Below are 20,582 nucleotides of genomic sequence, written 5' to 3'. Positions count from 1 at the left end.
GTCACAAGGCATTGAAAGGCATTGAAAATGGTTGAAAATTCTATTAGGTGCACAGAATCCTCCAGCCTTCAGGCGACGCTGCAGGAGAAACACCAAAGTTGCTCTTAAAGAAAAGGATAAGTGAAATCCTTAAACTAGCCAACACCTTTGACAGCAGTCCAAAAACTTTCCTTATTTCTGTGTAAGTGTTGAAGTTACATTTGAATTAACAGGCTTCATTGGATTCTAGACCGCTCCCTAATTTTCTGCCACAAACTTGCTAACCAGGCTAAGTACACAAAAATTGCTCTGTTTACAACTAAGAGAAAATGTAAAGACCCAATTAATAAATCAGAGTATTAATGCAGTATTGAATAATTTCGGTAACAAACACTTAATACGTTTAATACATCATAAAGACTCATTACACACAGACTGATGTTTACAAGCCTTTACTTTTTTAAATTATTATATTTTAATGGTTTAAGTACTGAAATACAACATTTGCTTAGTCTAAACATTAGTTAACCAGACATGTACATAACTGTAAATATTTTTTTTAGATGGGAAAATTAATCAAAACAGATTAAAACGGCTCATAATAATTTATGTGTTCATCATAATTAATTTAGAAAAAGGTTAAAACACGCAGATTTAAATCTTTGCTGCAGTTAAGGAATTTACCGCATACTTTATTTTCAATCATGAGTGTCTTAAACTAGGTGTTAATGCAGGACTGTTAATTCTTCTACCTTAGTTTATGTCACCCTGTTTCGTCTGGTTTTTTTTCTGTCTTCTCGAACCTGCTGTAGATGGTAGCTTTTCCTGAGCCAGGTTCTCACAGAGGTTAACTGAGATCTCTTCTCTCCATTGTCACCACATGTATGCTCAGTATGAGGGATCGTAAAGTTAAAAACACCATGGTATTAAGTGTCTGTTGATACTTAAAGGTTCAGAAGAAGTGATTGCTGATGCAGCACAGATTACTCTAGGAATAATGCATTTTACTAGTTTTTAGGCGTTTTATTTTTTTTTAACAAGATATAATATAAATCTATGTACTTTGAATCTGTTAATAAGACTGGATTGAACTCTTTGGAGGTCTATTTGTTTTTAAATGTCTCTTTTTTCAATCTTTTCGTTGGACTTTGGGCCTAGAGTCCTTCATTAAGTCTAAAAGAATTAATTGACTCCCTATGTCTGCGTATTAACTAGATCATTTTATTGTGTGAAGAGCCTTGGGATAACATTTAGGTTGAAATGGCATCATGTATAAAAACCAAACAGAATTGAATATACTTCCCATAAAAATAAAAAATTCTGCTAAAACCAACATCATCAGTATCATCAGATCAACAACCAAATCTTTTCTTCCATCTATAATCCCTTTTGTTTTAGGGAGGAGATGATGTAATGGGGTGTGTTCACGATGATAACGGACGTGTGAGGATCCACCATTTCTACAATGTCGGCCAGTGGGCCAAGGAGATAAAGAGGAACCCGGCTCGGGATGAAGAAGGAATCTTCGAGAACAACCGGGTTACCTGCCGTTTCAAGCGACCATTATACGTCCCAAGAGAGGAGACGCTGGTGGATTTACATCTATCATGGTATTACCTGTTCGCATGGGGACCTGCTATTCAAGGTGAGTATGAACATATCGGCTTCTCTTTAAAAATAAAATCCTGAATGACACGTTCCTACTGCGCCAACAGGTTCCATCACAAGACATGACATCGACAGTCCTCCAGTCAGTGACCGCATGATCAGCATCTATAAGTATGAAGACATATTTATGCCGTCCACAGCCTATCAGACCTTCAACTCTCCAATCTGTTTACTGCTCATCGTTGCTCTTACCTTTTATTTGCTCATGGGAACACCATAAATAAGCACAGCCAATCACACTGTAGAGGAGGGAGTGAAGAGATGATCATGTAGCAATAAAAATAAGCTGGTTGCCACAATGACATATGCACCTTGAACAGATTAAGACTATTTTAGACGTAGTAAACATTAGACAGTATATGAGGATTGCTCATCTTGAAAAATGAATAAACCACTGCTATAGAGGATAAATGTACTTCAGATATGTAATCAGAGTTTTAACCGTCTTTTTGAACATTCACGACAGCATCTTTGGATTTGGAAGACAGTGTTTACACTTACCACTGAATAAACTGGGAGCCATTTCAGAACCCCACTGTTGGCTGGCGACTCGAGAGAACATTTCCTGGAAAGCAAAGACTAAAGAAAAATGACATGAAAGAGCTTTCCTGCAGTGTTCATGTGGATATGAGCCAACATATCTTCCTCAGCTATGGCCAATGCTTATTTATGAGGTGGAAAAAAAATATTCAAAGGAATATTTTACAGAACTTGGTTTCTCACTCATGTTGTTTTAACCTTTTAAATCTGAATTAAAAATCTTTGAAAATGTTAAAAGGTCTAAAATAATCTGTTACTACAACAAGGAACCTTTAAAGTACAGAGAAGTATGTTCAAGTATAAAATGAAAATACAAACCTTTCTGTTTGAATGATGTGTCCTCTTTCTCCACAGCCTATTCACTGAAACAAAGCTCCCTTGTTTTACTCCTTATTTGGTCTTTCTCAGTAGCGCAAAAAAAAAAAAAATAGGAATGCGCTACATGTGTTGCATAGGGGCACAGTGCTAAAAGGGTGCATCAAACCTTTATTCCTGATCAGCTGTTTCTGGAGTTAACAACTATTTTAATGCTTGTGATGTGATGTGACCAGTAACAGAGGCCCATTACAGAAAATGTGGGGCGCAGGGAATGGAGAAGGATAAAGAAAACTTTTAAAAGAGCTTAAAGACAATAGGTAATTTATGTCAGTCTATCAGAATGGGGCTGTAAATATTAGCAGCAGCCACTGATGGTAAAATGACAAATTACTGTTGTCCTGAAACTGGGAAGACAGGAGACCTCGTTTCCAGAGAAAAAGCAGCAGATTTTAGAGTTGCCCCTGGATTTATTGGTAAAGATAACTACTGTTTTCTGTGAATGAAAGTATTTTTTTTATTTATTTCAGCTTTGTTTTTGATATACTGTGATTAAGTTTTTTTTCTTTTGCGTTAAAGCCCAAACCTACATGGTTTAAATGTCAAGGATCAGTTGCAACAATCTATCTAGTAGCCTAAATCATTTATACCTTAGCAAGATGTGCAATTTTATTTATTAGTATTAAATATTACTTGCATGACTACTTAGCAGAGAGGAACGCTAGTTACTACAAATATTTTTTTTTATGTTTTAAAGTCTTGTAGCCATAAAGGCATTCCACAATGTGAAAAACAAGATCAAGCAACACTACTATGCAAAGGTTCATAGGAACAAGAGGGAGGAAATATGCTAGCAGAAACTTTGAGCTGCTAAATCAGGATTTCAAATAACTGGCTCCAGCGAAGAGCAGATGGTAAAGGGCTGGGTTAGATTCTATAATGTGTATCTGGAGGCAACATTAATGCATGGTGGAGTGTTCTTATAAGTCGGTGGTTTCATAACTGCTTAGAAATACCGAACAAAGAGTCTTAAGTTCCAGAACAAAAAGTCTTACACGTGGGATTACACGAAGAGGCAGAAGAATTTGAAGAACCAGTGGATGTTGTGGATAGGAGTGCAAGATGTTTGCAGCATCCAAACTCCAGAATTATGCAGAAGCTGTGCAAGTGTATCTAGGAAACAAATATGCATTTTTGAGAGCAAAGTATGTATAGGCTACATTATATATTGGTTCGATTTCGTTGTTGTATTTCGTTTACTGATATGAATACAGAATATTGCTCTTTTTATTTTTTTATGTAGGCTACAGTACATGTCTCATCTGGGTTGAATGAGTCCCAGAGGAGTTTGTGGGGAATGTGGTTAGGGCATTGTGCTTGGAGTCTAGAGGTTCTGAGTTCAAACTCCCACGGACTGACACTCTGGCTCTCTGAGCAAGACCCTTAACCCCACACTGCTACCTGGGCACCGCACAATGGCCCTCCCCAAGGTGATGGGTTAAATGCAGAGAGTGCATTTTGTTGCTCTGTAATTGTGACAGTGTAATGACAATAAAAAATAAAAAATAAAAACTAAGAAGGGTTTTCATTTTTGTGTATTATTTTTTATGTGTCCCAAATATTCTGCTGCATGACATTAACTACCAAAGCTTAAGATTATTATATAAAAATGAGAAAATATGCCTCCATAGTTTCTTTCCCGTTAAGAACTACATTCCCCATGCCCCCATTGGCACGGTCGCTGTTTCTACGTCATATGTTGTCCTTCGTCACGCGGCGGAGCCGTTGGACAGTCCACTGGAGCCGCAGCAGTAACATGGCAGATGAAGAGGAGTCGCCGCCGGAGCCCAGCGCCGTCTCTCCTCTGGGCAGCCCTCACACCGGGCGGCCTCTCTCCGTTTCCTTCTCTGAGAGCGTTCAACCGGCCGTCGGGATGATGAGCCAACTGCTAACCCAGCCGTCCTCCCTGAAGTTCGACAAAAACATCAAACAGGCATTTTACAACACCGGTGCTATGATCTTCGTGGCTATCTGCTGCGGGGCGGCGGTGCTGGTTTACTTCATCCTAGAGGCCTTCCTCCGCCCGCTGCTGTGGGCAGTGCTCTGCGGCACCTTCCTCCACCCATTCAAGCACTCCCTGGCTCGGCTGGGCCGTTCATGGCTCAGCGGCCTGCAGGACACCGGGACTCCCATCGTCGTGGGGACCCTACTGGTCCCCGTGTGGTGCGTCAACTACGGGGTGGAGGCGATGGGCAGGCTGGTTCTGAAGAGGCTCACGGTGCTGCTGGTGATCGGCGCCGGGGCGCCACTGGTTTACTTCCTTTACCTGTTCTGGAGTGTCATCGGTATGCAGGTGATCCTCGGACACGTCTGCTGGGTCATCGGCGTCCTGCTGGACTGCTTCCACGCTGTGTGGGTGAGCAGAGTCCTCCCTGTCACAGTTTGAACAAAAAGCCTGTTGTCATTCAGAGTAAACAACCTCAGCTGGGTCTCATGGCTCTAACCAGAGGCGTAGCCAGAACATTTTAATAAGGGTTAGGGTTAGGCAGTAACCAATGTACACTGAGGGGTGGCCGATAGTGGATATAGGTGCCAGAACCTCAGGGTCAATCTACACTGTTGCACAAGGAAAATGAACAATCACAACATCCATATTTTCTAAATAAAGACAAACTTTACTTTCCTGCAGCCTTTGCTAACAAATAGACACATATTTAAATATCCATGCTGTCTAAATTAAAGGTGCAGTGGACAAAATCCTTTCAGTTTTGAATTCTGGGGTGAACATCTTATTCATTGTCATTACTAACCTACTTTTATTAAAAATCCCTCTGCATATGATTTATAGTTACATGTACTAATATCTACATTAGTACATGTAACTTATTAAAGTAGTTATTTATCTCTGATTTCAGTGAAGATTTTCTCTTTACCCCATATAAGACGAGATCTAGTTCTGAAAAAAGCATGAATTCTGTATTTATCTTTAATGTTAGTATATTGATGTGCATAGTTAACCACAGTGTTTTTGTTGGCAGCTAATTGTTTACATATAGAAATTAAAATGTTAAATAAGTTAGAACATTCCACTTGAGAGTTTTACTGCTGCCACCGTCTGTATTAGAGGGAAAAATAGGGGTGGTCACAGGGGTGGCCAATAATTGCATAAGGGTGGTTAATGGCCACCCCTGGCCCCCCTTCTAGCTCTGCCCCTGGCTCTAACTATTCCCAGAAATACTTATGGTATACCCGGTAAGACTTGTAAGCAGCCCTGCCCTGTTACATGTATAATAACACCTATAGGATACTGTAAATAAACTTCAGATCAACCAGACTTACTGATCATCAAAAATGTATTATGATCTTTAATGTCTTAGTGATACAGTTTATTAAATAAAGCAGTGATTTTGTTTTCCAAGAAAACCTGCAATTTGATTTGGTTGTTACCTGATCTAATTTCCTTTATTTCCAGTGTCTGGTTGATTAACATCTTATTATTTCAAAGCAGTCCTCGAGGATGAACCCTGCTTTGCAACAAACAAATCCAACTTCTATGTGCTTTTAAATACAGCATGTACTCATTCTAAAGCTGCTGTTTTGACACCAAGTAATATATTATTTTTGAGATATTTCCCCCCCTTACAGATTTCTGTTGTGTTTTTTTTTTTTAATCTAAATGTTTTGGATTATCAGTATAATCTCAGCGTCACAGAAAACAAAATAAAAAAAATGAGTAAAAACAAAGTAAAGCTTTCAAATCAGGATTTTGTTTATCAGAGGAAAAAAAAGCATAATTCTATATATGTGGATTCACAGACACACCAGAATTGAGCTTGTCTCACTTCAGCTGTTCAAGACTGACCCAAAACAGGTTGACCAATCATGTAACAGTATTAAGGTTTAAGGCAGGTGATATAGCTGTGAGAGAGAAAAAAACAAAACAAAATTAAAGCTGCAAGCAGATTGGGCGGCACATGCAGCTCAGTACCTCTCAGCCTAGGACCCACGCACCACTGTCTCCATGCCTAAATCCCACCCTTCTAACAGCAGTTCTAGCCATTTCATATTCCATAGGAACAAACCTGGTTCTATATGAACAAAGTATTCACCTCCTTTTGTTTAGTCATAAATTAAAGCTACTAGGGCTGCAACTAACGATCATTTTGACAATTGATTAATTGGTTGATTATTTTTTTGATTAATCAATTAACTAGGGCAAAAAGATTCTCGAATAAGTTTTTTTTTTTTTTACAGAACTATGTAAAACTAAAACATTTCAATTTGAGGAGAGCTGGATTGAGGATATTGATGGATTAAAAAAGGTTTATATTAAATCTAAAACATTTATATATATATATATATATATTTTTTTTTTTTACAATTCTGGTATACTTACTAAATCCAGTTGTTCGATCAAATAAAGGCATGTTTTAGAGTCTATATTCCAGTTAATGATTAACTGATCAACAAATTAATTGACAGTTTTCAATATTCAATTAATCCAATTAATTCATCCCTAAAACCAAAGCTGTGTAACTCTTGTCTCTTCATTTAGGTGTCATATGTTTTGTTGCCTAACAGCAAGTTATGGGAGCTCTGACTTCCATATACTGTAGTGGCGCTCTAGGATCTAATGACCTATTCAGCAACAGATCTGACCCAAGTAACATAGCTTGCTATCAATCAAATTACTTGGGAGACACCAACCACTCATCCAGGTCAGGGGAAAAGCCCTGCAGCCTTCAGGTAGAGTCAGTGTTTAAAATTCAGCAAAATGAAAGAGAAGGAGCAAAAATAGTATCTGCTTTGGAGTTCTAAACCACAGCTTGTTTTGAAACAATCAAATTAATTAAACACATATAAATCATTAGAATGATACATTTTGATGAAAATAATGGTTGTTGTGAAAGAAAATTACCAAAAAACTTACAGAGAACCTAAAAGAATACACAAAAAATGGGACAGGAACCCTTAAAATGCCTCCATTGTTTTATTATTCTGTATTCCTCTTACTCTTTAGGTGTGCAGTGTAGTGTTTGGCTACTTGCTGGCCGTCTGTTTCAAGTGGAGTCCCCAAACTGAGGGATACCTGAGGGCTCTGGCTCTTCCTGTTTGGGCTGCACTAGTCTTCTACATTGGTGAGTCAGGACCTGTTTAGGCATATATTCTTGTGCATTTCTTTAAACGGCTTCCTTTTTTTTTTTTACGTGGGTGTGTAAGTTTGATCTCACTTTTTTTACTTGAGTGCAAGAGGCAGAAGAGAATATCTTGTCCCCACATGTCCTCTGGGCTGAGCACGTGCAGAATCACCAGTAAGATGAGGAAGTCAGGCTTTATTTATAGCTCACTTTTAAGGGATGCTAAAAAAAGTAATGTTGACCTTCAGGCGTGAAATATTAAAAGTGGTGCTAGCTCTCTAGAAGTACTAGCGAAGCAAACCACATCGTTATTGTGATGCTTACATAAATTTCATTTTAAAATGGTTTTCCTTCTATGATAAAGCAAAGAGCTGCTAAAAGGTCACCCGTTCTTATCAAGATCCTGACTTAGACAGTCTGCAACAGATAAAGGAGCAGGTTTTTCCATTTGTGAGGAAGAAGCCATGTCCCCACTTACATTTTTCTGTCATGTTTAGTGTCTCTCACCGGCTCGTGGAGGGTGCCAATATTCATGGTGGTGGTGGCGCTCCTCATTGTCGGCTCCCAGGAAAAACCTCCTGTTCAAGGAAAAGGTAAAACCTTGTGAACTCAAATAAACACCATATATGGTGAAACAAAAAGGAAGGAGAACCATTCAATGTGTTGCAACATAGAAAGTGTTTACTGATGACCATTAGATCATTATTTTTTTCTCTTTTCAGCTCATATAAACTCCTTTTCTTTGCTTAATAATCACATTAGTGTTAATAATTAAAGTTATAAATATTTCCTGAAACGATTAAACCAGCTTGTGAATGATATTTTGATGAGAATCTCTTTTTCTTGCTTTGCTCCTTGTAACAATGGAAAAGACTGATCCTCAAAATGTTTATGAATTTTGTCTTTCTGGTGTGTCAGATGCAGCCAGTACTCAAATGAGGTTGCAGTAGTTATATACTTATGAGGATGAGTGGTAACAAATCAAAAGGAGACAGTTTTAGTATTTGACTACAGTGAGGATTGTACTGTCCTATTTAAAGATGCACAAAATATTCAGTTTTTACTTGCTTTCAAAGCCATTTTCTCCCACCTTAGGAGAGCTGCCAGGACAGATGCTCTCATTGGCTGCAAACACCATTTACATGGCCATTTCCTGCAGCAACTTGCAGCCAAAAACAGAGCCCAGCGAGACTTCCAGCACAGGTAATTATTCTTTGTCGTCTTATATTGGAAAGAAATAATTGGTAGACTTAGGATATTTTAGGAGTGAAAGCAATTACTGTAGCTATTATGAACGACCCTGCCCTACCATAGCTAACAGTCAGCATTATTCTGACAAGGAGCTTGTATTGCTGTGAACTTCATAAATTCACAAACTAGAGCTCGCTGGTTGAATGCCAAACGTCTGAAGGCCGACATTTTAAAGTCATTTCAAAGATCATGTATTGGATTTATCTCTGGATTTGAGCTAACTTTTTCTGACATACAGATCGTAACCTAAATATCTTGAATTTCTTTTCCTGTATGTTTATTCTGTTGTCCTGTTGGAAGGTCAACCTTGATCCCAGTCTCAGTTTGTTCTCAGTATCTAACAAGCTTACTAGCCGCGTTCTATTGAACCTTTCTCTCCATTAACTCTGACCAGTTTAAGGCTGATGCCGCTAGATGTCATGGTGATAATGTTCAGTGTTACTCTACTCAGTACCATAGAGTTTTCTGGAACATACTGTCAACAGGTGGTCCAACCCAAACATTTCTGGGATACCATGCACCTGTTGGAAGCTTTTTTTGATTATCCGATTAAAGCTATCCTAGAATGGCTTGACAGTTTTAGTTGCCTGCCATTATTTAATAGCTTTGTAGTTCTGCCTACTCTGATTGTTTGTAAATGAAGGATTAAACCTGCTTTGTGAGCTGTTAAAAGCTTGAGATTTTATGTTGTGCCCTAATCTTGCTCAAAGCTGAACTCTGTTTACTAATCAGGGGACTTTGATTGTAATTAGTTGCATTGGATTTTATTGATGATATCAGAGTAAAGTTGGTTTGAATCTTTTTTTTGCTTCCTCTTTCTTTCACTTTACAGTTCTGCACTTCTTTGTGCTGCTCTGTCATATCAAATCACAGTAGTTGGACATTGGGGATTCTAACAAAATATGAAAATGTTTTTTTTCTGCATTGGGTTTGTTTGTTTGTACATGTTTGTGGTCCATCAGGAGGTCCCCTGCCTTCAACCCCAGGCATCCCTCACCCCTTCAAGGGCAGTCTCCAGCTGAAAGAGAAAAGCAGTCGGAAAGCCAGCGACATTTACTTCATCTTGCTGGTCTGGGCCATCGTTCTGGTCCAGATGTGGCTAAACTTCTGGATCCTACAGCTGCTTCCTATCCCTGTGGCTGGTAACACGCACACTCTAATTGAATCACTTTCAAGTGACAAACGTCCACTGTAGTTACCTTTGCCACCTTGGTGCTTCAGTTTGGATGTTGAAGAAGCTGGTCGTCCACTTTGGTGTGAAGAGCTTTGCAGAGCGGACCCTGAGCTCATGGTGGACCTTGTTGGAGAAGTTTGTACGGGAACGCGAAGAGGCCTTGTTGCCTGGGCCAATTAAAGGCCTCGCTCAGTTCCTGCTGCGCATCGACACCAAGGTAAGGCATCCTGGCAGTCTGTAGTTATTTTTTTGCTGTCTTTTTTTCCATCCTTTCTGTTATTATCAAACAAACACACATTGATTAAATGTTAGTAAATATTTAGTTTCTTTTGTACTGTTTATTGCCACTTTCCCCACTGATAGTCCTCAGTGGACGAATGAATCAGAAATGTGCTGGATAAGTGCACAAAGGTTACAGTAGTATTCAAAACCCCTGTTCTAATATTGAAGCTTTGTGTCAATTGTTGATTGTCTTGCCAAATGTTTCACAAAACCACTTGTTAAAACCCTCATCATAGAAAAGTCAGCTATGAGTAATAAGAAATTATTAAGAAGTGTGATTCTCCAAAACTGTCTTCTTCAGTTTTCAGGAAAGTCTTTTTGAAATTAAAATCTTCAAAACATAGGAGGCCAGTCCATTGCCAGGCACTCAAGGATGAAATTGTACATTTTGCAGTTATTTTCATTTTCCTTTACTATATATGACCATTCTCTTTCTTTAAGACTAAAATATTGGTTTATCTAGAAATATAGAAAAGTTGATTTAAGGAAACCAGATAAAGCATTTGAAATTAATTATAGTATAAAAAATATTGGGCCTCATGCAAGAACCGTTCATGCAAACAACTTTGTTTTTAAATCATTCTTACAAGTGATTTAGGAGAAACTGTTGCATTCACCATTTTTCTCCTATTTCTAAACTTCTCTTTGGTACCAACACATTTTAAAAGTGCTCCAGACATGACCTAGAAGTCTTGCACAATCAGTCAGCTGTTATACAAACTTAGTTTTTTTTAGGCACAGGTGGACTGCATCATTTACTGAAGTTAAGGATGTTTGTTGAATCTGACTTGTTGCATTCATAAAAGCCCACGGTAGGAGAAAAGTAAGAAGAAATTACGACAGGAATACAAAAATCTTGTTGCATGAGCCCCATTATCTCCAAATTAAGATTTCAGAGTCTTATGCTGATTGAAGCGTTTGCTGACAAGTCAAATTCTTCATCGAAGTCATTGTCCTGTATATGCTTTGAAAATCTGTAGCTTTTAGGCACAGTAAAAACACATTTCAAAATGATAACTTACAAATAAACCATTAAAGGAGATTTTTTTTTTAGCACTGTAAAGGGTTAGAAATAAATACTCTGACATTGTTAAATAAGCTGAATACCTTTTGCCAAGTCTGTAGTACTTAGTTTTGCAAGCATTCATTCAAAAAGGGGCCATGATCTAAAAACCTGGTTAAGTAATAAAAAGCCACCTGACTAGTTTGTGTTGTTGCAATGTGGTTACATAGAGACAGAGAATACCTTAACACAGATAATTTAGCTCAGTCTGGGAACTTTTTACCACTTAAATAAGGATAGAGGCTTGAGTTAGATAAAAAAAAAAAAAAAAACTAGAATGACTCAAAAACCTTGGTTAAGACCACTGATATTTATCTTTAATGTAACCAGTCACATTCAGGGTGTACTAAAGAGCTTACTTTGATTCAAAATGGGTTTTGTCACTCTTATTAATGTATCAGGTGTAAAGTAGATTCACATTGATAACTCTAAGCTCCGTGGAGTTTTGTAGTCATGGATTTGCTGTTATCACTCCATTTCAAAACCTTATAGAAGTCATTTTCAGGAGCAGCTGCTGTGGAAAGTTTTAAAACACCAACTGGACGAAGCATTCGGCACCAACCGGAGGAGGATAGTGAAGTTATATCTAAAAATAGAGCTTAATGGAGAGCAAAGGCCAGATGAATGCTGATTAAATATGTTTCTTTGAACTGTCAAACTTGTATTATTGGTACTATTTGTTATCAGCATTACAAACTAAGCCAAACTATATGGAAATAGAACATATAGATGTTTTATTGCATTTCATTGTTGTCCTAATTGATACTTATTTAAAGTTTTTTATTTTCTATAAAGTTGGATGCAGTTGTGTGTCAGCAGCCTTTCCTCAGACCACTGCAGTCTCTTTGTACATCCAATAATAAGATCCTGCCTGCCGCAGTGTTTCCTCTCAGTGTTTGTACCCAAATGGAGAATTTCTTCCTGTCTTATGGGGGGCATGTTGCACAGACCTCTCCAATAACAATCTTCCCAATGTCTCTTTGTCTTCTCCCTAAGCTCTGGCATTGGCTTAACAAGCAGGTAAACAAGCGCCTGTGTGTGAGAGAACACAAGGGTGAAGAATTAACCTCCATCTACATGTGGGTGTGTGTGAAGGCGTGAGCACACCTGTTAGCTGCTTGGACTGGCTTCCTTTTGTTTATCCTGCTCCATCCACTGTCATATCCCTCTCATCTCTGCCTCTTGTCTCGCTGCTCTCCTGCTTCCTGTTTTTTTTTTTTTTTTTTTACTTTGGCAGGAAGCTGCTGCAGGGAGGAGGAGGTGGTGGTACTTGTTGCCCCCCCCACTGCACCCCTGATTCCCCCCCTTCTGTATCTTTCCTGCTTTGATCCTGCTGGCAGATTTGTTTTGAGACTGTGTGAGCAGCATGGAGAGATGGCTGATGTAAAAAGAGCAGCCAAGAGTGGGAGGAGAGGAGTGTTTTTGAAATGCAGGTTCAGAGAATAGTAATGGGGACACAGAGCAGCTTTGGTTAATATTTACACAAATATTCAGTCCAAATAGTTTTAAAACATTATAAGATGTTCTCTTTTTTAAATTAGATGGATTGCTTGCTATGTAGTTAAAAAACAAAAGGATGTTCAGGTCTAATTAATTCATCATATTGAAGTGTTGCAAATGTTTTATGTAAATTACTACCAATTTTATGATTATTTTTTGTTTTGTCTTCCAATAATCACAAACTAATCTTCATAAAAGAAATTCCAATTGATGCCTGATAAAGCAGCTCCACATTTCCCACTTAAGCTGCACCGTCATAAAAGATGTGTGGAGCTTTTAAGAGAAAACATTGAATACAACTTCTTAATCTCACACTGAAAACATTTAGAAGAATCAGTTTTTTCCCCCAAACATTTATTCAGTGAGCAAGAAAAAAAAAAATCCCAATTATGAAATAATTGTTTCCCTCCCAAATCAACAGTGATATACTTTATAACCCCCCCTCATTTATCTCAACTAGCAGCTGACCTGTGGTTTTTCTGTAGGGTTTAGGTTTCAGGACGACTTTACAGAAACTGATTCTAGCCTCTGAAATTTTTTTTTTTAAGCGGCTTAGTTAGAGTGGATCAGAATCGTATAATTGATGTTAAGCATTCGAACAAAGTTAGCAGAGGACGAAAAACATCACCACAGCATCTGTGTCTGTTTCTGAAATCCTCAGTCAGTCTTATCCAACTGAAACACACAGAACCAGCAACATAGAGTAAACTCGGCATCTGTACATTTGTTCTACTAAGTCAAGAAACTCTTTAAACAGGCGTCTCTCCCAAACAATCAGTGGCATCCAGATCAAGTCTGCTGGGTGTCATCAGCACCTAGTGACCCAGATATGCTGATCTCCTTTAACCATACACTCCTGACTTACAAAGATCAACCCAGATCTGCCCTATTCTCAATAAAATCATATTCCCTCATGTTTCCCATTTCGAAGAGTAGCTAAAAGAAATGTGCCTCTTTATCAGATCATAATTAAATATAGAGAAACAATCAAGTCATCCCTTGATAGTTTGAGTAAAGGAGAAATGTAATTTTAAAGCCTGCTTTATCCATGTTTATATTATGGAATTTGTCTGTAAATGTTCTGATAGACTTTCTGAATTTGTCAGTGTGAGATTTTGTCACTGCAGGGAAATATATAACATAAGAACGGACTTTGAATCAGAATCCAAATCAAGTTTATTGTTTTATTAAGTAGGTTTGCACTTACAAGGAATTTGACTTGGTGTAGATGATGCAGATAAATTATATATATATATATATATATATATATATATNGTACAGAATACAGAATTTGAAGTTACCGTATATACAATATACACAATATTATTATTATGATTGGACTATGATTGTGGTCCAATTTGGTCCAGTTGTTATGTTCTCATGTCAGCGTCAGATCTTTATTGAAAAAGATGATTTCTCTGAATGAAGGAAATTGCGTTAGATTTATATGTGACCACAGTGAACTCAAAGTGCCTTCTTTGAGCTCAGAGAGGAACTCTACTGAAATAAACCCAATAAAGAATAAAATTATATCGAAACCCTGATATTGACTTTTTTTTTATTAATAAAGCTTTAGTTCATTTGTATTCTTATTCGTTTTGGCCTGATGTACATTCATTGTAGTGAGTTGGTTAATCTACTCATGAAAGTGACCTTAAACCTGCAGCTGCCATGCAGCAGCTGCTGCACTCACTGCCACATCATAACCTCTCATGTCATATTAATGCACTGATGCTTTAGGTCACCTGCTAACAGCTCCTCCAGCCTTTCACTGGGGACTCAAAAAAATCCAATGCTTTATGAGAAGGAAGATCTGATGGAAAACACTGAGAAACCTGAGTTAATAATCCCCACAAAAAACAATGAGTAAATTAGTTGTAAATCGTTTCTTTACCCAAATGTGCTGTGATGTGTTCAGTATTTTGTATGTAAAATAATCAGGAGAATGAGACAGTTACTTTGCTTTTTTAGGAAAGATTGCAAAACAAATAAGAAACCTGTGAGATTTGGATTTCTTGAGGTAATGAAACAAGAAAAATAAAAAGCCAAAAAAATATATTTTCCATTTGCAATCTAATTTTAGTGTCTCTATACAGTCTGGGTGCTCTCCTGAAAGATCAATGCATTTCTGGACTTTAAAAAGGAATAACATGGCTGATAAAATGTGGCTGAGCCAATTTTTTTCAAAACAGCATCAGCTGTAGACACACATTCTCAGTTTAATATTGCATATGAAGAACATTCATGTCGGGGTTCAGACCTGCTCACTCAGCCACCTTCTATCTCTGGGCTTTAGATGGGATCCTTTAAAACCAAAGTGGTTTTTCGTGACATGGGGGAGGGGACCCAGGTTTCTCCATGTGTCTTATATTTGTGGATTTAAAATCCTCCAGAAATGTCCTAAAGTATCTTCTCTGCTTTTCCATCTCTTCTCTCTTTCCTTTGTTTGTCTCTTTTTCTATAAACGCTCAGATGATTGTGTGGTTGGAGAGATCGCTGGATAAAATCATCAGCATCTTTATCATCTTCCTCCTGGTTACAGGGACCCTGCTCATGGCTCTTCTGCTCACTGCTATGGTCAGTTTTCTTTTGTTTATCTCACTCGCCGTTGCATCAACTGTAACCTGGATACACAAGCAGCTTCTCTCTCCTTAGGTTCATCAGGAAAGTGCTCACATTATCGAGGTAACCAGCAACCTCATCAACGAGACTCTTTCCAATCATCCAGAATGGGCCAAGTAGGTTTTTGTTCATCCATCTTGTTTGTGAAACAGCAACATGCGTATTTTCTCTTCACATATTCATCTATTTATCTAGTTGGCTTCCAGAAGCTCGTGTCGTGCAGAAAGCTCTGAATTCAGCTGCTACCAATGTTTACCAGCATGGGAGGGAATGGATAACACAGAAGGTAAGCAATTAACGATAAATGTAAAAACTGAAGGCTGGAGCACAATAAGAACTTTAACTTTGTGTGCAGCTTCATAAGATGTTGGGAGATAAGGTGAACAACACAGCGGTGATTGAGAAGCAGGTTCTGGAGCTTTGGGACCGACTGTACCATTCGTGGTTTGTGAAGGTGGGGGGACACTAATCGCCTCTCATATATTTATTTTCTGTATTCTGGATTTGCATCTGAAATATGATTCCTACATTGCTGCAGAATGTGACCCACTCTGGGCGACACCGTGGGAACAAGATGGCGTATCAGAGACAGAACAGCTGGTTAGGGGACATCCTGGACTGGAAGGACATCGCTTCTTTTCTGCAGGAGAACATTGAGACTCTGCTGTCTGTGAGTGTAGAAATCTGAGAAATAGAATACATACAGAATACATTTAGTTCTACATATTATTAATCTGGGGCTACTCTAATTGAAACTGTTCAGAGAAAGGAGGGACGTTGAGTAGAACCTTACAAGCTGATTGGTTAAAGCAAAACCTAGTGCCTGGTCATTGTAACAAATGAAAAGGTTTGAAGTAGCAGATGACATGAGGAACCACAAGAACTTACACTTTTGCACTCTTGCTGTCCCTCTTTCTTAGATAAAAATGTAGATTCTCCCTAAACAGATGTGTTTGCAGTAGCTACTCATCCTCCTAAGCTGTAATGGGTATTTTGGTCCGGCTGTTGGCTGTGCAGCTCATTTACTTCACATCTCTACGTCCTGCCTTAAACCATAATACTGCAATATGATTGGCTGACGTGAGAAAGTCCCTCATGTCCACTGTTAAAGTCGTAGGGAAATCATATTTAAATGTGAAATCATTCTGGCTTAAACATGTATATAGATGTACTCTTTATCAGACCATATTGTCCCAAAGGTTAGAACTTTTCTATTTATAAAAAAAAAAAATCCTGCCTTAAAATCTGTTGTGTGTTTTTTTTTTTTTTTATTATTTTATGCAGACCAGTTAGTTTTATGTCAGCTTTACACCTAAATTCAGCCAATCATAAATAAAAGGTCATCTGTCAATTTTTTTCTGTCATAGCATCTTGATTCATATGTTGCAGCCAATATTTGCAATGGTTGAAATAAGAATTAATCACTTTCCCATTGAGTTCCATCCCAGTGTTCAGGGGGATGGACGCCTGTGTCTTCTGCAGGCGTAGAGCTAACGGAACTGGCAGCGTTGCGAGGCAAGGGCTCGAACATGTACGGCTGGAAGCCTTCAACACCAAACCAAGCTTCTGCCGCCCTGGCGTCCTCTTCCACAACATCTTCGTCCCCATTTTTCTCCTCTAAATAAAAATGTATGAGACTCATCCATGACCTCCGACACAAAACTCTCCTCCTCTCGCATGTTTGCTAAGTGCTACCTGGTCCCAATGTGATTTCCCATTGGGAACCTACAAGCACTAAGTTGCTAACTGGTTAGCAAGAGGCTTATGAGAATCTGGCCACAATCAAACTCGCTTGCAAATCTTCCGCCACAACAATCCCGCCCCCTAAACGGCCAATCACATTCACTTTATTCCCTCGTGTAAAGTCGTGCACCACTCGGGAGAATTTGGAAATGCAACTGTTTGAGCAGCCGCTTCCCTACGACTTTAAGTGTGGTGAAGGGCCATGATGTTGAAATACCGGACCATTATAAGAATGTGTTTTTCAAAGCTTTATTCTAACAATGACTGTTTGGAAAGGCAGTTTTTCTCTGGATGTTGATGTGTTCACCTTGTTATTGTTTTGTAGATCTTGGAGTCTCTGTGGGTGGTAATGAGCAGGAATGTTGGCCTCCTGATCTCCACCACCACCACTCTCCTCACAGTGTTGTTCCACAGTGGCACGGCTCTACTGAACTTCGCACTGAGTCTGGTATGAATCACTGGATAAACTATCTGCAAAAGGCACAGGGGAACCGTTTCTCTGATTTACTGCCAGATGTTGATGGCTGAAGAGCTGTTAAATTCAGCTGAAACATTTCAGATCCTCTTTATAATCAGACCTTATCTGTCATATTCTGAAAGATTCTAAATGAATATGTTATAATCATAAAATTATTTGCAACAGCTCTTAGTGTTAAGCTGATTTTCTTTTCCATTGTGTGAGCGTGCTCTAGTGATGAACTCCTCTCAGACCCTGGTTGTGCTGCTTTGTGTTCATGTAGGTGATTTTCCTCACCACCCTGTTCTATCTGCTGAGCTCCAGCGGTGAATACTACAAACCTGTCAAATGGGTCATCAACCTGACACCCCTCTCTCAGCCCGGACCCTCCTCCAACATCATTGGCCAGTCTGTGGAGGAGGCCATCAGGTAATAAAATGCACCATGGCTACAAAAATGAATAACGGCTCACTTCATATGGATTATTGTCTGTCTGTGTGCTTTAAAGAGGAGTGTTTGATGCCTCCCTGAAAATGGCAGGCTTCTACGGCCTCTACACTTGGCTCACCCACACCATCTTTGGCATCAACATCGTCTTCATTCCTTCCGGTGAGTGTGTGTATGTGTGGCTGTAGCAGATTTGCAGTGTTATTAAATCCTGTGCTGAACGGCTCATTCTTCCCTGGCCTGAAGCTCTGGCTGCCATCCTGGGTGCTGTGCCATTTCTGGGGACCTACTGGGCGGCCGTGCCGGCTGTGTGTGACCTGTGGCTGGCACAGGGGGAAGGCGTCAAGGCTGTGCTGCTGCTCATCTGCCATCTACTCCCGACATATTTTGTGGACACGGCCATCTATTCTGATATATCAGGGTACATATGCATAAAGATTTGTCAAACAAATTTTAGCAGGATGTGTCTGACTGGGTGTATTGTTCACCGGACCCGGACTGGCCTCATAAAATGAAACACTTCAGCAGGTGTCTCTGCTTTCTGTCCATCTCTGCTTGACGGAGACAAAAGTATTAAGACCTTAAGACTTATTCTGGTTTGTCAAAACTGACCCAAAACCTAATGGTCGTTTGGGGTTTTTAATGGGTCAGACCATACCTAAGTAGTGCCTTAGTGGAGGGAAATTATACATGATTTTTATGTTTTATAAATAAAACCCTAAATAAATATGATATTGATTTATATTTAGCCCATTCTATATTCTAATACTCCTAAATAAAATCTAGTTCAACTAATGAAGTCCAAAAGTCACATAATTAGTAAAAACGGTCCACCTGGGTGTAAATTAATCCCAATATGTATCTAGCTAATCTGATTTTAGTTTGAAATGTTTATTAGGAGATTAGAGAACAAGCAGCCTGATGAAGACCAAAGTGCAGACAACACAGGTTGCAAAGCAAACCTCCAAGCTTTCATCCCTGTAATACAGCAGAATATTAATCATTGTTTCTGTTTCTCAGAGGGGGGCATCCATACCTCACAGGCCTTGCGGTTGCAGGTGGGGCGTACTATCTTGGCCTGGAGGGGGCGATCATTGGGCCCATCCTCCTCTGCATCCTGGTGGTGGCAGCAAACATCTATAGCGCCATGCTGATGAGTCCAAGCTCTGCACTACCTACACCAGTTCAGCCCAGTTGGCCCACACACCCAATGAGGTACACACTCACACTCATCCATGTCTGATGAAATTATTAATCCAGGGCGGTCAAATTCAAACACACCTGAATCAAATGGATTTATTACCTCCTCAGCATTCAGTAGAGTCCAGTCCCAACTATGCGTGTTCCTGCTGATAGATAGGAGTGCGTAGTGTGTCCCAATTGTCCAGCGCAGTATTTCGCCGAGCCTTCCATGCATCTGTGGTCTTGATTTCAGCTAGCATTAATATATTGAGTCTTTTCTAATACAAAAAAATATATATATTTATAATTTAAAATGTAAATTCAATAATTATTTATGAATAAGGATGTGATATAGAAAAAAAACATTTATGAACAGTAATTCTCAGTTGTACCCACTTTAAATCTATTAAATGGCTAATTCCTCGACAGCTAAAGAAACCCAGTCTGAAATACCTTAGTAAATAATCGCTGGTTTTCAATTTATAACTTATTTATATGTTATTTGTAGCAGATGTCTATGGATTTTGTCAAACTAAAGGGCAAACAGTTGACCATATATTTTTCCTGTGTATTCTAAATAATGCTGGTCTGGCCCAATTACACTGCATTTACACTCTGGACTATTAAATGAGAAACTATCATATCTCTACAAATTGAAAGGAATCAATCTGTCCTTTATCTGTTTTATTTAATGACTTCCCTATCAAAACATTGAAACCATCAACACAGGGTCCCTGCAGGTCATTAAAAGTCATTAAATTATTATTTTTTAAATTAATTATTACATTTATAAAAACAATTTCGTCAGATATACCAGATATAACTGCTTTCGTGTTTTTGCAAGGAGAAAAAGCTAGAGAATGGGGAAAATGCAAATTTCAACAAAAGTGGCTGAAAAACGAGGAATTCGGTTTCCAGCCGTGTTGAGATATATATATATATATATATATATATATATATATATATATATATATAAAATGAGACATGGGTACTTGTTGAAGGCATAAAAAATTTTTCTAAGTCCATTAAAAGCATTAAATTAGAGTTACTCGTTTCTGTATAAACCCTGCAACAAAAACTACAATGAAAATATAGAATATGTTCAAATACTTATTTCAGAATTGATTTATTTTAAAGGTCTGAAATTATTCTCCATTTAAAAATAAAAACTCTTAATTCCTGCTCATGTTCCCCTGCTTTAAATTGGTAGATTTGGCTTTA

The 20,582-nt window shown here is 38.6% G+C and overlaps 2 protein-coding genes across 3 annotated transcripts in view; both read left to right on the top strand.

Annotated features, from left to right (window-relative positions):
- frrs1l (ferric-chelate reductase 1-like) overlaps positions 1 to 3,142 on the top strand; it is a 6,096-nt gene extending 2,954 nt beyond the window's left edge. The window contains exons 4-5 of the mRNA XM_015405150.1: positions 1,378 to 1,624; positions 1,695 to 3,142. Coding sequence (XP_015260636.1) covers positions 1,378 to 1,624; positions 1,695 to 1,867 — 420 coding nt within the window. The 3' untranslated portion in view covers positions 1,868 to 3,142. The remainder of the gene's footprint in view (positions 1 to 1,377; positions 1,625 to 1,694) is intronic.
- A 997-nt stretch (positions 3,143 to 4,139) lies between these two features.
- Positions 4,140 to 20,582, top strand: part of tmem245 (transmembrane protein 245) — an 18,448-nt gene continuing 2,005 nt past the window's right edge. Inside the window, exons 1-17 of one of the 2 annotated variants that reach the window (XM_015371086.1) lie at positions 4,140 to 4,918; positions 7,523 to 7,640; positions 8,138 to 8,233; positions 8,736 to 8,843; positions 9,854 to 10,033; positions 10,113 to 10,282; positions 12,407 to 12,430; positions 15,383 to 15,487; positions 15,566 to 15,648; positions 15,728 to 15,818; positions 15,888 to 15,986; positions 16,071 to 16,202; positions 17,601 to 17,723; positions 18,016 to 18,161; positions 18,241 to 18,341; positions 18,426 to 18,600; positions 19,200 to 19,394. In XM_015371086.1, coding sequence (XP_015226572.1) covers positions 4,172 to 4,918; positions 7,523 to 7,640; positions 8,138 to 8,233; positions 8,736 to 8,843; positions 9,854 to 10,033; positions 10,113 to 10,282; positions 12,407 to 12,430; positions 15,383 to 15,487; positions 15,566 to 15,648; positions 15,728 to 15,818; positions 15,888 to 15,986; positions 16,071 to 16,202; positions 17,601 to 17,723; positions 18,016 to 18,161; positions 18,241 to 18,341; positions 18,426 to 18,600; positions 19,200 to 19,394 — 2,693 coding nt within the window. In that variant the 5' untranslated portion in view covers positions 4,140 to 4,171. The remainder of the gene's footprint in view (positions 4,919 to 7,522; positions 7,641 to 8,137; positions 8,234 to 8,735; positions 8,844 to 9,853; positions 10,034 to 10,112; positions 10,283 to 12,406; positions 12,431 to 15,382; positions 15,488 to 15,565; positions 15,649 to 15,727; positions 15,819 to 15,887; positions 15,987 to 16,070; positions 16,203 to 17,600; positions 17,724 to 18,015; positions 18,162 to 18,240; positions 18,342 to 18,425; positions 18,601 to 19,199; positions 19,395 to 20,582) is intronic. The other variant, XM_015371095.1, reaches the window with a different exon arrangement.

The sequence above is a fragment of the Cyprinodon variegatus genome, unplaced genomic scaffold (genome assembly GCF_000732505.1).
Source record: "Cyprinodon variegatus isolate N-32 unplaced genomic scaffold, C_variegatus-1.0 Scaffold2, whole genome shotgun sequence".
Lineage (NCBI taxonomy): Eukaryota > Metazoa > Chordata > Actinopteri > Cyprinodontiformes > Cyprinodontidae > Cyprinodon > Cyprinodon variegatus.
Note: the sequence above shows the minus strand (reverse complement) of the source record. Positions and strands in the feature narration are given on the sequence as shown.